General features: G+C 40.7%; 1 protein-coding gene across 1 annotated transcript; it reads right to left on the minus strand.

The window, feature by feature from the left end:
- Positions 1-8065: 8065 nt before the first annotated feature.
- LOC142174544 (uncharacterized) lies at positions 8066-8617 on the minus strand. Its single transcript, XM_075240359.1, has one exon. The coding sequence runs from the start codon at positions 8615-8617 to the stop codon at positions 8066-8068; it is 552 nt and encodes a 183-aa protein (XP_075096460.1).
- Between the last annotated feature and the right edge of the window lie 8808 nt (positions 8618-17425).

Below are 17425 nucleotides of genomic sequence, written 5' to 3' on the forward strand. Positions count from 1 at the left end.
GAAAATCTGAGCCCATGATCAAGAATTGACCCGATGGGGTCACCTACGACGTCCCTGGAGTGTCATAAATGCCAAGGCTGTAAGACGGCATGTCGGTCTCATGCATGCCACCTCCCATATCAGCAGCAACATCATCAGCATGAGCCTCAAAGCCCCCTTGCTGGGGACCTCCTCTCCGCCCACGACCACGTCGTCTAACACCAGCAGGTCGTCGTGGAGCAGTAGCAGCTCATCGGCCACCACCCCGTGGCATACCACGACCTCGCTGGTATGTGGCTGGGTCAACATAATCTGGCTGGTGTGCCAAACGCTGATCCGATCGGCCTCGCTGCAGTGTCTAGGCAGCCACATCCATTAAGCGGCGACTATAGTCCTGCATGATCACAGGGTCGTGGACATAACTCTGCATCTGCTGCCCCATACGATATACGGTATGCAATCCAATCGCCTGCACAAAAGTTTTTAATATAAACTACGTATTTGACTAGAAATTACTATTAATGTAATTGATAATAACAGAAAACATACCAGAGCCTCATGTCTCCCGGCGTATGAGACGTACCGACCATCTACCTGATGAACTGGGTTCCCGATAAAAAGTCGGGAAACAGTGCGGTACCATGCCATATAAACTTCGATAGGAAAGTGTTGCGGAGCTGGGGTCAAGTCCCCTCGGCTGTCCCAAATACCCAACTGCGCTGTCAGCCACTCAATAAATGTGTCGTCCACTCTCATCCTATCATCCCTCTCATAATGTAAAGGATCCCATGCAGGCTGAGTCGGTATAGACTGCGGAAATCCAAACTGACGAAATACTCGCTCTGAGGCATGATGCTCAACAATATCGAGGCACGTGAGAGGGACGGAAGCCCTCCAAATATGGCGACCGTGCGTGCAATACGCTGGCAGGGTACCTATCAGCTCTTCGCTGTACGGCGTCCAGATGAACTATCAAATAATAACACAAACTGTTAGTATGCGCAACACCTAGTTAAACAATAATTGGTAAGTTTAGTTAGATATTCACCTGTGCATCCTTCAGAAAATCCAACACATCCCTACAGAAGGGGAGATTATGATGGCCATGATACTCTCGTGCAAGTCTACGACGCAATACCCACCTACAAGCTAGAGGGAGATCAGGAATATGTACATTAGCCGATAGCTGTGGTAGAGGTGGCCGAAGTTGCAGAAATCGCTCCCACACCCAAACCTAAAACAGAAAGTTGACGTAAAGATTAACTATAACTAGGTAGAATTGGAACTAAACGACAAATTATTTGAATAAGTTGTCACCTATAAAAGTGGCAGAAAGCCAGAAATGTCTCTCTGTGTGCCCATGGATGCCCGGCACATCTGCCTGTACAAAAAAGATAGGACAGCACCACCCCAGCTGTAGCTGACTGTATCATCAAAGTCCGCAATATGATGCAGAAAACGAAGGCTCACTAGGTTCCCCGAAGTGTTCGGGAACAAGACCCCCCCAAATAGAAGGAGCAACAACAGCCTCGTATATTGCTCCACATCCACCTCCGCTGAGTCGTCGGTGATAGTATCGTGGATCTGCACCAAGTGGTCTCTAATGGGGACCAACTGCATACGACTGCTCCCAATTGCTACATCTGGGTCCTCGGACCTGAAGCCCGTGAGCCTGTGCAGCATATCCATATATGAAGCCCGGTTAAAATATCTCATGTTCCCAGGCAGTAAAACTGGCAAGCCATCGGTGGACAGGCCATATAAAATCTCGACGTCCTGGAGTGTGATGGTGGCTTCGCCGATGGGCAGATGGAAAGTGTGCGTCTCCGGTCGCCACCGCTCAATCAACGCCGTGATCAAAGCATAGTCGAGCTGTATCCGGCCAATGCTAATGATCCTATATAATCCCATCTCCTCCAGGTGATGGACCACACGGGGATGTAGAACGCGGGGAGGAGTCAAAAACTCCCACAATAAATCCACTCTCCTGCCCCGAAAAGTCTGCGTAAGCAACTCTCCCCCCATATATGCTCGGATCTATGCTGGGGTTGTAGGGGTAGTAGCTCTGACGTCCGAGGGCCGGGATGTATAGGTGCATCCATGTCGTCAACTGCAAATTCATAATTTTTAATAACTATCATTAAAATTTATGTGTGTGTTTTTATAATTTAAATTCATATTTTTTAACAACTTAATTGTAAAAATTATATATATACTTATGGATTTCGTGCTAGATTTTCTGAGGCCCAGTGGTACCAAACTATCATTAATAATTTTATGTTTTTTTAATAATTTTTATTCATATTTTTAATAACTTAATTGTAAAAATTATATATATATATATATATATATATATATATATATATATATATATAATTTTTATAATTATGGGTTTCGTGCTAGATTTTCTGAAGCTCAGTGGTACCAAACTATCATTAATAATTTTATGTTTTTTTAATAATTTTTATTCATATTTATTTAATAACTAAATTGTAAAAATAATATATATATATATATATATATATATATATATATATATATATATATATATATATATATATATTATAATTATGGGTTTCGTGCTAGATTTTCTGAGGCCCAGTAGTACCAAACTATCATTAATAATTTTATGTTTTTTTATAATTTTTATTCATATTTTTTAATAAATTAATTGTAAGAATTATATATATATAATTATGGGTTTCGTGCTAGAATATAAGATATAACTGTAAGAATTATATATATATAATTATGGGTTTCGTGCTAGAATATAAGATAATTAAACAATTACTACACAATACTACGCTACAAGGCTCTACATTTTACTACGCTAAAAGGGTCTACGTTTTACTATGCTAAAAAGGTCTACGTTTTACTACGCTAAAAAAGTATACATTTTACTACGCTAAAAAATAATCTAAACTAAACGGCATAAAAACACATAAATATACATGAGGATATTAACAAACACATTTTTTAGACTAATTTACATATTTTATACAACACTAAAATTAAATCCGGATAAAATTTAACATGCTAGTTTCGAAAAAAATAAACACAAACCGAAATAGAACACATACAAATCAAGTAATATGCATTGTTATAAAAGTTTCAACTTAAAATAAATCGAAATACCACGATTTAGAATTTTCGAAATGTAGATAGATCAAAATTTTGACTCCGGAAGAGTGAATCCACAATAACACGAAGCTCTACTCGACAGTGGAACCACAAACATTAAACTTTTATGTGACGGGGGGACCCAAAAAAATAAATGGGGGTAGAATCGGTGGTGGTGGGGGGGACCAGAAATGAAAATGAGGGAGATGGAACGAAGAAGAAGAAGATGGAGGATTTGTATTAAGGGGTATAGCGCCACTATTAATGACGCTATGTGTTCAGGTAATAAGGCGTATAGCGCCACTATTAATGACGCTATGTAAGGTTTGTCAGTATAATGCCACTAATAGTGGCGCTATACAGTAACAGTACAGTTAACGTTACTGTATAGCGCCACTATTAGTGGCGTTATATATAGTTTGGTAACTTTTTTTTACACTTATTTGCGTATTTTGAGTAAAAATAAACCACATTTTGGTTCCGCACTCGAATAAATACTTCCTCTGGTCCCATTTTATGAGATTTTATTACTAAATTTTATTAATTATTTTTAAATATTTTAAATTATTAATAACTTTAAGACTTGTAATAATTTTTATATATTTTTTATATATATAAAAAAATTAAACTTTAAGAAATTATGCCTAAATTCGAACTAAACGTCTATCTCTTCATATAAATTGAGACGGAACAAGCAGCTAATAAACATTACAAAAGGCTTGGGCAATAATGAAAGTTTATTGTGGTTGTCAAGAGCTGTTATTATTTCTTTGGTTTTTGTTTGATGGTACTAATTTATTGTCTCTTCCCTTCTTTTTTGTCTTTTCTGTCTTTTTAAGCCGAGAGTCTTTCGAAAATAGCCTCTCTACCTCTTAGGAGTATAGATAAGATCTGCGTACATATTACTCTCTCCAGATTCAACTTGTGAAATTTTACTAGGTAGTTGTTGTTGTTGATTGTGATTGTCAAGAGATGGACAGTTTTACAAACAAGTGGCTAACTTTGAAAAGGCCGAACGATAATGATACTTGATTGTGATTGTGAGGAAAATAAAAATTTTGCAATAAAATAATAAAAGTAGAAGAACAATATTGCAGAGAAAGAGAGAGTAATTCTTATTGAATTTTGGGATGATTTATAATGGGGTAAGACCCCTCTATTTATAGGGGGAAAATGACTTAGTCACAAAGTAAAACTCTCTAAAAGATAGACATTCACTCTAATTACAATTCTATTCATAACACTCCCCCTTGAATGTCTACTCAATAAGTAATGTGCCTCATTAAAACCTTAACTAAAATAAAACCCAATGGAAAAAAAATTCTAGAAAAGGAAAAAGAGTACACATGTTTAATAATACGCCTTTTGGTTGCCTCGTTAAAAACCTTGCAAGAAAAACCCAGTGGGACAAAACCTTGTAAGGGGAAAAGAGTGCAACACATATTAAACTCCCCCTGATGAGAGCATCATTTCACATCCTTGAGCCTTCACATCCCAATCTTGTGCACTAGCTTCTTGAAGGTTGACGTCGGTAGAGATTTTGTGAACAAATCAGCCATATTATCACTTGAACGAATTTGTTGCACATTAATATCACAATTCTTTTGAAGATCATGTGTGAAAAATAACTTTGGTTAAATGTGCTTTATCCTCTCCTTTTATGAATCCCTCCCTTCAATTGGGCTATGCATGCTGCATTATCTTCATACAAAATCGTAGGTAGTTTGTCACATTTCAAACCACATTTGTCTCGAATAAGATGTATTATAGACCTCAACCACACACATTCTTGACTTGCTTCATGAATAACAATTATCTCAGCATGATTAGATGAAGTAGCCACAATTGATTGCTTAATCGATCGCCAAGATATGATAGTACCTCCACAGGTAAACACATAACCTGTTTGAGATCGAGCCTTGCGTGGATCGGATAAATAACCAACATCGGCATAATCAACACGATCAGGACTGCAATTATTGCCATAAAATAAGCCCATATAAGTAGTTCCTTTTAGATACCACAATATGTGTTTGATTCCATTCCAATGTCTCCTTTTTGGAGCAGAGTTATATCTTGCTAAGACATTTACTGAAAAGGTTATGTCAGGCCTTGTAGTATTAACAAGATACATTAGTGCACCAATTACACTAAGATATGGTACTTCAGAACCAAGTAGCTCTTCATTCTCTTCTTGAGGTCGGAATGGATCCTTATTCACATCAAGTGATCGAACAACCATCAGAGTACTTAATGGATATGTTCCATCCATATAAAATTGTTTCAATACCTTTTCTATGTAGGCAGATTGATGAACAAAAATTCCGTTTCCAAATGTTCAATTTGCAAACCAAGACATAATTTTGTCTTTTCGAGATCTTTCATCTCGAATTCCTTCTTTAAATAATCAATTGCCTTTTAGAGTTCTATAAGAGTTCCAATAAGGTATATGTTATCAACATATACGACAAGAACAAAAAATTCCGATGTTGTTTTCTTTATAAAAACACATGAACAAATGACATTATTTATATAACCTTCCTTTAATTAATAGTCATTAAGACGATTATATCACATTCGTCCTGATTGCTTTAGACCATACAAAGATCTTTGCAATTTGATTGAAAACATTTTTCGGTACTTTGACTTATGTGCGTTAGGCATTTTAAATCTATCGGGAATTTTCATATATATCACAAGTGAGCCATAAAGGTAGGCGGTAACCACAACCATTAAATGCATGTCAAGCTTTTTATGGACAGCAAAACTAATGAGATAACGGAACGTTATAGCATCCATAACGGGTGAATATGTCTCTTCATAATCGACACCAGACCTTTGTGAAAATCCTTGTGCAACAAGGCAAGCCTTATATCTTTGTACCTCATTTTTCTCATTCCTCTTGTGTACAAAGACCCATTTATAGCCAACAGGGTTAACACCATTAGGTGTTTGGACTACAGACCCAAAAACTTCATGTTTTGCAAGTGAGTTCAACTCTGATTGGATTGCTTCTTGCCATTTTGGCCAATCACGTATTTGTCAACATTCTCTAATAGATTGAGGTTCAAGATAATCACTATCCTGCATAATGCTAGATGCAACATTATATGCAAGACATAATGCACCACTATATCCAATCGATTCAAATTTATCTCAATATCGATTGGATTTATTGATAGCTCCTTATTTTCTTGAGTCTCAGGCTCAGTGATTTCCTCATGAATCTCAGGATTGGTTAAATTGTGAATTTCTTCATGAGACTCTTTCGTAGTGTCATATTGATCATTTATTTTCCTTTTTCTAGGATTTCGATCCTTAGAACCTAATGGTCTGCCACGTTTTAGGCGTGCTTTTGACTCATTATCTATGACACTAGAAGATTTCCCAACAGGAATATCAATACGGATTGAAACATTCTCTGCAGGGATATGTGATTTTGTTATCCTTTTCAGATCTGTAAATGTGTCTGGCATTTGATTTGCTATTTTTTGCAAATAAATAATCTTTTGCACCTCTTTTTCACAAAATAGAGGCATGTGGATCAAGATGAGATAATGATGGATTTTTCCAAAAAATTTCCTGTTTGGTTTTACCATTTTCTCCCCCTAATTTGGGAAAAGTGTCTCATCGAATCGACAGTCTGCAAATCGTGCAGTGAACAAATCACCCGTTAATATTTCGAGGTAGCGAATAATGGTGAGTGATTCTAACCCAACATATATTCCTAACCTTCTTTGAGGGCCCATTTTGGTGCGATATGGCATTGCTATAGGCACATATACTGTGCATCAAAAAATTCTTAAATGAGATATATTAGGTTCATGACCCAAAACTAATTGCAAAAAAGAATATTTATGATAATTTGTTGGTCTGAAACGAACTGGAATTGATGCATGCAAAATGGCGTGACCCAAAACAGAAGTGGGCAACCTCGTTTTCATGAGTAACAGTCTTGCTATCAATTACAGACGTTTAATTAAAGACTCTGCAAGGCCATTTTGAGTGTGAATATGAGCTACAGGATGTTCCACTTTTATCCCAATTGATAAGCAGTAATCATTAAATATTTGGGATGAAAACTCAGCATCATTATCAAGTCTAATAGACTAAATTGGATTGTCGTGGAATTGCGCCAGTAATCGAATTATTTATGCCATTAATTTTATAAACGAGGTTGCCAGATGACAATAGGCACACATGAGACCATCTAGAAGATGCATCTATTAAGACCATAAAATCTCTAAACGACCCACTAGGTGGGTGAATAGGTCCACAAATGTTCCTTTGTATACGTTCCAAAAATGCAGGGGACTCAATCCCAACCTTTGTTGGTGATGGTCTAAAAATTAACTTGCCTTGATAACAAGAAGTGCAAGAAAATTCATTATTTAAAATAATCTTTTAATTATTTAATGGATGCCCATTTGAGTTTTCTATAATTCGTCTCATTATAATTGATCTAGGGTGTCCCAATCGATCATGCCAAAGTACAAAAGTAATGGAATCAGTAACCTTTTGGTTTACGATAGAATGTGCCTTAATTGCACTAATTCTTGTCCAATACAGGCCACAAGATAAAGATGGGAACTTCTCAATAATCCTCTTTTGGCCAGAGATATTCTTGGTAATGATGAGATATTCAAAATTATTCTCATCTATTATCTTAATATGATATCCATTTCGGCCGATGGTGCAGTTGTTCACGTGGTCCAATTTAATAACTGGACTAAGTGAACGTGATTTACACTCTTGCAGTCACCTTTCAAAGATATGTATTCATACTCTTACTGAAATATTGTTTAAAACGAATACTAGAATTATATTTAATCAAAATAAACTAACACTATTTCATAAGATAAATGATACTAGTTGATACTAATAACTACTACTCATGTAAAGAATTATGATTACATGATGTTTATTCACTAGCTACTACGAATAGGAAAAATAAAAATCAAACTACTCAATCATCTTTAACCATGGATCCATCACCAATCAAGTGGTCTATTTTCCCATCAGGGTGCTCAAAGAAGTCTGCCACATCCAAGTGGGTGATGTCAAAATTATTGTTAGAGACAAAATTGGCTTCAGGGCCTTTATTCTTTAGAGATGCTTGATAAAGCTCAACCAAATGTCTTGGTACACGACAAATATTTTCCCAATGCCCTTTTCCACTGCAACGATAACATTCAGTTTCTGAACCATTTGCCTTTGGCTTCTCATCTTTCCCTTTCCACTTTTGGTGGTTATTTTTCTTTGGGGGGTGATTAACACTAGAAAAATTTCTTCCTTGTCCACGGCCACGACCACGACCATTAATGGGGCCACGGCCTTTTCCACGCTTAGCATAATGGGAATACACCTCATCCACTTCAGGCAATGGTGTAGACCCAATGGGTCGATTTTCGTGATTTCTCTTGAGCAAGTCGTTATTTTGTTCAGCCACAAGGAGAAGAGAAATCAACTTAGAGTACTTTTTGAAACCTTTCTCTCTATACTGTTGTTGCAGGACCATATTGGAGGCATGAAACATTGTAAATATTTTTTCAAGCATATCATAATCAGTGATAGTATCTCCATAGAGTTTCAATTTAGAAGTAATTCTGAACATCACAGAATTATATTCAAAAACAGACTTAAAGTCTTGGAGCCTCAGATGAGCCCAATCATACCGTGCTTGTGAAAGAGTGACCAATTTTAAGTTGTTATATCTTTCCTTTAAGTCATTTCACAAAACAAGTGGATCTTTGACTGTGAGATATTCTATTTTCAACCCTTCATCAAGGTGATGGCGCAAGAAAATCAAGGCCTTAGCATAGTCTTGGGTAGATGCTATATTTTTGTCTTTAATAGCGTCTCCAAGACCCATTGCATCTAAAAGAATTTCAGCATCCAACACCCATGTCATATAGTTCTTGCCCGAAATTTCAAGGGCAATGAACTTTCTTTTCATAATATCAGTCATAACTAAAAGAGGAGAAAAGTTATATCTTAGTCTTCTCAAAGAGCTTCTTGAGACGGTAGAGTCTCGTGCTGATAACGTGCAATAAAACAATAAAAGTAGAAGAATAATATTGCAGAGAAAGAGAGAGTAATTCTTATTGAATTTTGGGATGATTTACAATGGGATAAGACCCCTCTATTTATAGGGAAAAATGACTTAATCACAACGTAAACTTTCTACAAGATAGACATTCACTCTAATTACAATTCTATTCGTAACAATTTTGACGTTTAGATGATTTCAATTACTTTGAATACTTCCGCATCAACTAAATGAATGAGGCAGGTTGCCCTGCAATTTCACAAATTGGAACCTTTTTCATGCACCAATTGAAATCAATATTATTTCCAACTTGCACATTTTACGCCCATGACTTGCCTAAATGTATCTAGTGTGGATATCAATTGGTTTGATTTTATTTTCATGTTTTAGGAATTTTTCGGATTTCTATCATAATAAGCAAGAGTGAAACGAAATAATGTTTAGTATTAGTGAGAAATTTCAAAAAATATTTTCTATTTTTTCATATTTAATTGGCTTAAGTTTTTGAAAAAACTATTTTCCTTGTGTACCTATTTTCCTTCACTTTAAGCATAATAACTTTCCTATCAAGAGGAGGAAAAATATTTTTCTCACTTTCAAACATCCCACCATCCATCCTCCATCCCCCCTCCAACCTCCCCAACCTACTCCGCCCTCTGACTCATCCTGTCCAACCCGCCCAATCCCATCCCAAACACGCAGTCCACCCCTCGACCGAACCTTCTGCGCCCTTAGCAACCCCCGCCCTAACACCAGCACGGCCATATCACCTATCTGTCACTTCGGTATCTCCACCCAACCTTCCCCGCCCCACCACCTCTAAGCCCTCGGCCTACTACCCACACCGGTCCTACCCCAAACCCCAGCTCACTAACTTCTACCACCCTAACCCTGGCCTCGAACCCGAACTCTTGGTCATTGACTCTCAACCTAGACTCGACTCTCGACCCCTACCTTGACCCCTATTGGACAAGCCGGGCGTCGAACCCTTGGACCATGACTCTCAACCCCAAACCTGACCCCTGAATTCGAAACCCAACCCTACCCCACCCCATACCGCCCCACTTTGACCCACGACTCCGACTCCCGATCCTTGACCCATGATCCCGGACCTGGACCCCCGACCATTGACCCCTAACCTCAACCCTAAACCTCAACTTCGACCCCCTGATCCCTACTGCCCCATACCTCTCCCCATCCCCACCCATCCTATCTATCCTAGTGTTTGTTTAAATAATATATGAATGTCCTTGAGACAATAATTTATGTTTACTAACCAAATACTAGAAAATAAGTGTCATGACCCTAAAGCCGGACCCGGTCGTAATGGCGCCTATCATGAAACATGGCCAGCCGACACAAATACCCAATCCATTTAAACAGTTATAATAATTCAATCTAAGTCAATAATAAGTGATAAACCCCAAAATACAGCAAAATAAAATAAGTGCAGAAATAAACACAGTCCGACATCGGGGTGTCACTAGTCATGAGCATCTAAAACATTCGTATAAGAGTACGAAAAGCCTACAAAGTATAGTACAAGGAAAATAAAGATAGGAAGGAGCAACACTGGGCTGCGAATGCCGAGCAGCTATCTAGTGAACTCTGAACAGCATGCTGGAAGCAATCAGCCCTTGCTAGCGGGACCTGAAGCTCCTTAATCTGCATACATGGTGCAGGGAGTAATGTGAGTACGCCAACTCAGTGAATAATAAAAGTAAAGGCAGCTGAGTGATAAGAAAACACGTAAAACATAGCAAAATGCTACAAAGAGGCAGCATAAAGCCACCTTGTGGCGTACAACTCAGGCCCTCGACCTCATAATCATGAACCAACACAATATCGTTGTGGCACGCAGCCCGATCCCATATTAACCTCACAACACAGGCCCTCAGCCCTGCTCTGTCAGAAATCTCTAAAAGCTACTCGGGCACTCTAATATATGATGCTCAGCTTAAAATATCATTTAAGATGTCAAAATAGAGCTGGGTTATGAAAACAGTGGAACATAGAATGACTGAATACAAATATAAAGTCAAAACAATGAGGAATAGTAGTAAAAATCACTTAAGGGTCCAAAATAGTTGGCACGAGGCCTAAATATGGCATTCAACCCAAAACATGGTGATAGAAAAAAGTTTTCAAACAAATACGCAGTTAAATAGTCATACGGGATGGACGAAGTCACAATCCCCAATGGTGCATGACCACACGCTCATCATCTAGCGTGCGCGTCACCTCAAAATAGCATAACGATGTGAAATCTGGGGTTTCATACCCTTTGAACAACATTTACAATCATTATTCACCTCTATCTGGTCCAAACTCTAGCCCGCGATGCCTTTGACTCTCGAATCGGCCTCCAGATTCTCCAAATCTAACAAAAATTAGTGCACAGCCATCAAAATATGCTAAGGGAACAAAGCCCATTCGAAAGTAATCAAATTACAACACAAATCCCGAAATTGGCCAAACCCAACCCCTGGACCCATGTCTCGGAATCCGATAAAAATTACATCAATAGACTCCTTATCACTCCCCGAGCTCATTCATATCAAAAGTACCAAAATCCAACCACAAATGACCCCTCAAATCCCTAATTTTTGGTCTCCAATTACAAGCCCTAGTTCTTTAATATTTAGGCTTAAACTCTATAAATTACATGATTAATTAGGAAGAAAACACATTAGGATTGAGTATTAAGTCCATAAATCTTACCTCCAAGTGTTCCTCCTTGATTCCTTCTTCAATCTTCTTCAAAAATATCTAAAATCGCCCAAAATTGGTGGAACTTAGGCTAAAAATCGCGGAATTGGTCTTTTAAAACATTCTGCCCAACACTTAAAACCTCTTCTTCGCGAACGCGGTCAAGGCCTCGCGTTCGCGAAGCACAACCTGGCGTTGACCACTTATTCCTTCTACGCAAACGCGACGCCTTGTACGCTAACGCGAAGACTCAACTTCACAACCCATCGCGAACACGACTTCCCTCTCGCGAATGCGAAGCTCACTGACCCCAACCCTTTGCGAAGGCGGGACTCCATCATGAACGCGAAGGCCAAACCTCCTGCCTCTCATCCTAATCCTTCGCGAACGCGAGGGCCCACTCGCGAACGCGAAGGCCAAAAGTCTGCAACACTCAGAACAGATTTTCTACAATCTTTTTCAACTTGAAATGAACAGTTCAACCATCCGAAACTCACCCGAGGCCCTCAGGACTTCAACCAAACATGCCAACCTATCCCATAACATCATTCAAACTTGTTCCAACCTTTAGAACGCTAAAAACAACATCAAAACACCAAATTTGCATCGGATTCAAGCCTAAGAATTCCAAAAACTCCCAAATTCCACTTTCAATCAAAAAGTCTACCAAACCACGTTCGAATGACCTGAAATTTTGCACACACATCCCAAATGACACAACGGACCTCTTGCAACTCTCGGAATTCCACTCCGACCCCTATATCAAAATCTCACCTACTAACCGAAAAACGCCAAAATTCCAATTTCGCCAATTCAAGCCTAACTCTACTCCTACCTCCAAAACACATTCGATCATGCTCCTAAGTCCCAAATCACTTCCGAAGCTATCCAAACCATCGGAACTCACATCCGAGCCCTTTATCACATAAGTCAACATCCGGTTGACTTTTCCAACTTAAGCTTACTCAAAAGAGACTAAGTGTCTCAAATCTTACCAAAACCTCCCCGAACCCGAGCCAACCAACCGGACAACACATAATACAGATGAACAAGGCAATAATAAGTAGAAATGGGGGAAACAGAGCAATAACTCACGAAACGACTGGATGGGTTGTTACATCCTCCCTTTCTTAAACAAACGTTCATCCTCAAATGGGTCAAGAAACATACCTGAAGCCTCAAACAGGTGAGTATATCTGCTCCGCATCTCCCACTCGGTCTCCCAGGTAGCCTCCTCCACGGGTCGACCTCTCTACTGCACTTTCACTGAAGCTATATCCTTTGACCTAAACTTTCGAACCTGACGTTCCAAAATAGCTACTAGCTCCATATCATAAGTCAAATCATTATCTAACTGAACTGTGCTAAAGTCCAAAACATGAGACGGATCACGAATATACTTCCGGAACATAGAAACATGAAATATCGGATGCACACTCGATAAGCTGGGTGGCAACGCAAGCTCATAAGCCACCTCCCCAATCCTTCGAAACACCTCAAAAGGCCCAATGAACAGATGACTCAATTTACCATTCTTCTCAAATCTCATAACACCCTTCATGGGTGAAACCTTCAACAGAACCTTCTCACCAACCATGTAGGACACATCCTGAACCTTCCTGTCAGCATAACTCTTTTGTCTCGACTGCGCTGTACAAAGCGTCTCCTGAATCACCTTCACCTTGTCCAAAGCATCCTGCACCAAGTCTATACCCAATAGACTAGCCTCACCCGGCTCAAACCAACCAACTGGAGATCTACACCACCTCCCATACAAAGCCTCATATGGAGCCATCTTAATACTCGACTGGTAACTGTTGTTATAAGCAAACTCTGCGAGCGGTAGAAACTGATCCCATGACCCTCCAAAATCAATGACACAAGCGCGCAACATGTCCTCCAATATCTGAATAGTGTGCTCGAACTGCCCGTCCATTTGAGGGTGAAAAGTTGTGCTCAACTCAACCTGAGTACTCAACTCTCGCTGCACAGACCTCCAAAACTGTGAAGTAAAATGAATGCCCCTATCAACGGACTTGGTCAGCCGATTCACAATCACCCAAATAGCATCGAACTTCTTCAAGGTCCGTGGGAGCCCATTTACAAAGTCCATGGTGATCCGCTCCCACTTCCACTCTTGAATATCTATCTGCTGAAGCAAGCCACCTAGTCTCTGATGCTTATATTTCACCTGCTGACAATTGAGACACCAAGATACAAATCCCACAATGTCCTTCTTCATTCTCCTCCACAAATAATGTTGTCTTAGATCCTGATAAATCTTCGCAGCACCCAGATGAATGGAATACCGCGAGCTATGGGCCTCCTCCAGAATCAACTTCCGAAGCCCATCTACATTGGGCGCACATATCCGGCCTTGCATCCTCAACGCCCCATCATCCCCAATGGTCACATCTCTGGCATCATCGTGTTGAACTCTGTCCTTAAGGACAAGCAAATAAGGATCATCATACTGGTGCTCTCTGATGCGATCAAATAAGGAAGACCGAGAAATCACACAAGCTAATACTCGACTGGGCTCCGAAATATCCAACCTCACGAACTGATAGGCCAAGGCCTAAACATCAACTGCAAGAGGTCTCTCCCCAACTGAAATATATGTCAGACACCCCATACTCACCGACTTCCTACTCAAGGCATCGGCCACCACATTAGCCTTCCCCGGATGGTAAAAAATAGTAATATCATAATCCTTTAGCAACTCCAACCATCTTCGCTGCCTCAAATTGAGATCCTTCTGCTTGAACAAGTGCTGGAGGCTACGATGATCAGTAAACACCTCACAAGACACACCATAAAAGTAATGCCTCCAAATCTTCAATGCGTGAACAATGGCAGCCAACTCCAAATCATGAACGAGGTAGTTCTTCTCATGGGGGTTCAACTAACGAGAAGCATAAGCAATAACTCTACCCTCCTGCATCAATATACACCCAATATCAACTCTCGAAGCATCACAATACACGATATATGAACCTGAAGCTGATGGCAAAACTAACACTGGAGTTGTGGTCAGGGCAGTCTTTAGCTTGTGAAAGCTCTCTTCACACTCATCCGACCACATGAATGGAATACCCTTCTAAGTCAACTTGGTCAAGGGCAATGCGATAGATGAAAATCCCTGAACAAACCGACGGTAATAACCCGCCCAACCAAGGAAGATGCGAATCTCTGTGGTTGAGGATGGTCTAGGCCAACTCTGAACCGCCTCTATCTTCTTTGGATCAACTTGAATACCCTCACTGAACACCACGTGCCCCAAGAAAGCCACTGAACTGAGCCAAAACTCACACTTGGAGAACTTTGCATAAATCTTCTCCTCCCTCAATCTTTGCAACACAACTCTCAGATGCTCCGCATGCTCCTCCTAACTGTGTGAATACATCAGAATATCATCAATGAAAACTATGACAAACGAGTCGAGATAGGGCGGAACACGCTGTTCATCAAATGTATGAACACTGATGGGCTTTGGTTAGCCCAAAAGACATCACCAAGAAATCATAATGACCATATCAGGTCCTGAAAGCAGTCTTAAGAATATTCGAGTCTCTGATCTTCAACTAGTGATAACCTGAACGGAGATCGATCTTGGAGAACACCCTCGCTCCTTGAAGTTGGTCAAATAAATCATCAATGCGAGGCAAAGGATACTTGTTCTTAATTATTACCTTGTTCAACTTCCTGTAATCGATGTGTATACTCATCGAGCCATCCTTCTTTTCATAAATAGAACAGGCGCACCCCAAGGCGACACACTTGGCCGAATAAACCCCTTATTAAGGAGATCCTGAAGCTGCTCCTTCAACTCCTTCAACTCCGTTGGTTCCATATGATACGGTGGAATAGAAATAGGTTGAGTGCCCGGCACCAGATCAATACTAAAATCAATATCCTTGTCTGGTGGCATGCCTGACAGGTCTACAGGAAACACATCGGGAAAATCCCTCACAATAGGGACAGAATCAATACTAGGAGTCTCTATACCAACGTCCCTCACAAAGGCTAAATATGAAAGACAACCCTTCCCAACCATACGCTGGACCTTCAAGAATGAAATTACTCTACTGGGAACATAATCGGTCGAACCTCGCCACTCAATTCGTGGTACCCCCGGCATAGCCAATGTCATTGTCTTAGCATGACAGTCCAAAATAGCGCGACACGGAGATAGCCAATCCATGCCCAATATAATATCAAAGTCTACCATACATAGCAATTAAATATACACTCGGGTCTCCAGACCCCCAATAGTCACCATACAAGACCGGTACACACGGTTTACAATAATAGTATCGCCCACTAGAGTAGATACACGAATAGATAAAACAAGAGACTCATAGCTGACTGACCTCTACCCCTAGCTGACTAACCTCCACCCCTAGCTAGCTGGGTGGGTGGTGGTGAAGTAACTGGCGCTGAAGCTGATGGCTGACTCCTCTGCTGAGATGAACCCCCAAGATGACGAGGATACTGCCTCCACATATGACCCATCTCTCTACACTCATAGCAACTCCCGATTGCTAGAGATGGGGACTGAAGGCAACCCCTAGCACTAGAATGCCTAGCAGATGCACCTGGCATAGAAGAGCCCTGAACTGATAGAGTACGGGACGAACCCTAGGCTGGAAGGGCACTGAGATCAGACTGGCCTTGATGAGAATAATGAGAACCATGACCCGATGACGCCCCACGATAACCTGGGTGAGCTGGCTGAGCATGCCCGAATAGACGGCCTCTGACGTGCTGAAACTGACCCCTCGAAGGAGCACCACCATAACTACCAGATCCCCGAGGCCTCTTGGCCTCCCTCTCATCTCGCTCCTGGCAACGAATTGACTCAATCTCGCGAGCAATATCAACAACCTCCTCAAAGGTAGCACCCGACACCTTTTCCCTAGTTATGAGAATACGAAGCTGATACATGAGGCCATCAATGAACCTCTTAATCCTCTCTCTCTCAGTGGGAACCAACCAAACAACATGACGAGCTAGCTATGAGAACCTCATATAATACATCGTCACAGTTATCTCTCCTTGACGCAACCACTCGAACTTCCTACGCAGCTCCCCTCTGCGAGACTGTGGCACATGCTTCTCCAAAAAGAGAACGAAAAACTGCTGCGAGGTAAGGGGTGCTGCACCAACAGGCCTACGCCTCTCATAAACCTCCAACCAAGTGAAGGCAGCTCCAGAAAACTAGAAAGTAGAGAAAGTGACCCCGCTGGTCTCCAAAATACCCGCTGTCCTAAGAATACTATAACACTTGTCCATGAAACCCTGGGCATCCTCGCCCTCTGCACCACTGAAAGTCAGAGGCTGAAGTCTACCAAACCTCTCCAACCTGCGCTACTCGTCCTCTAGCATAGAAGGGGCTACATAATCCTGAACAGGTACAACCGGCTGGTCTGGAGGTGCCCCCGGTGTCTGAAGTCCCTACAGGACCTACTCAGGTGTGCAAGCAGCGAGAGTCTGAGTGCCTCTCCCAGCCTGAGAAGTAGTTGTGGCTGTAGTAACTGAGACCGCCTGAGCTAGGCTAGTGCATAC

Source organism: Nicotiana tabacum, chromosome 20 (assembly GCF_000715075.1).
Source record: "Nicotiana tabacum cultivar K326 chromosome 20, ASM71507v2, whole genome shotgun sequence".
Classification (NCBI taxonomy): Eukaryota; Viridiplantae; Streptophyta; class Magnoliopsida; order Solanales; family Solanaceae; genus Nicotiana; species Nicotiana tabacum.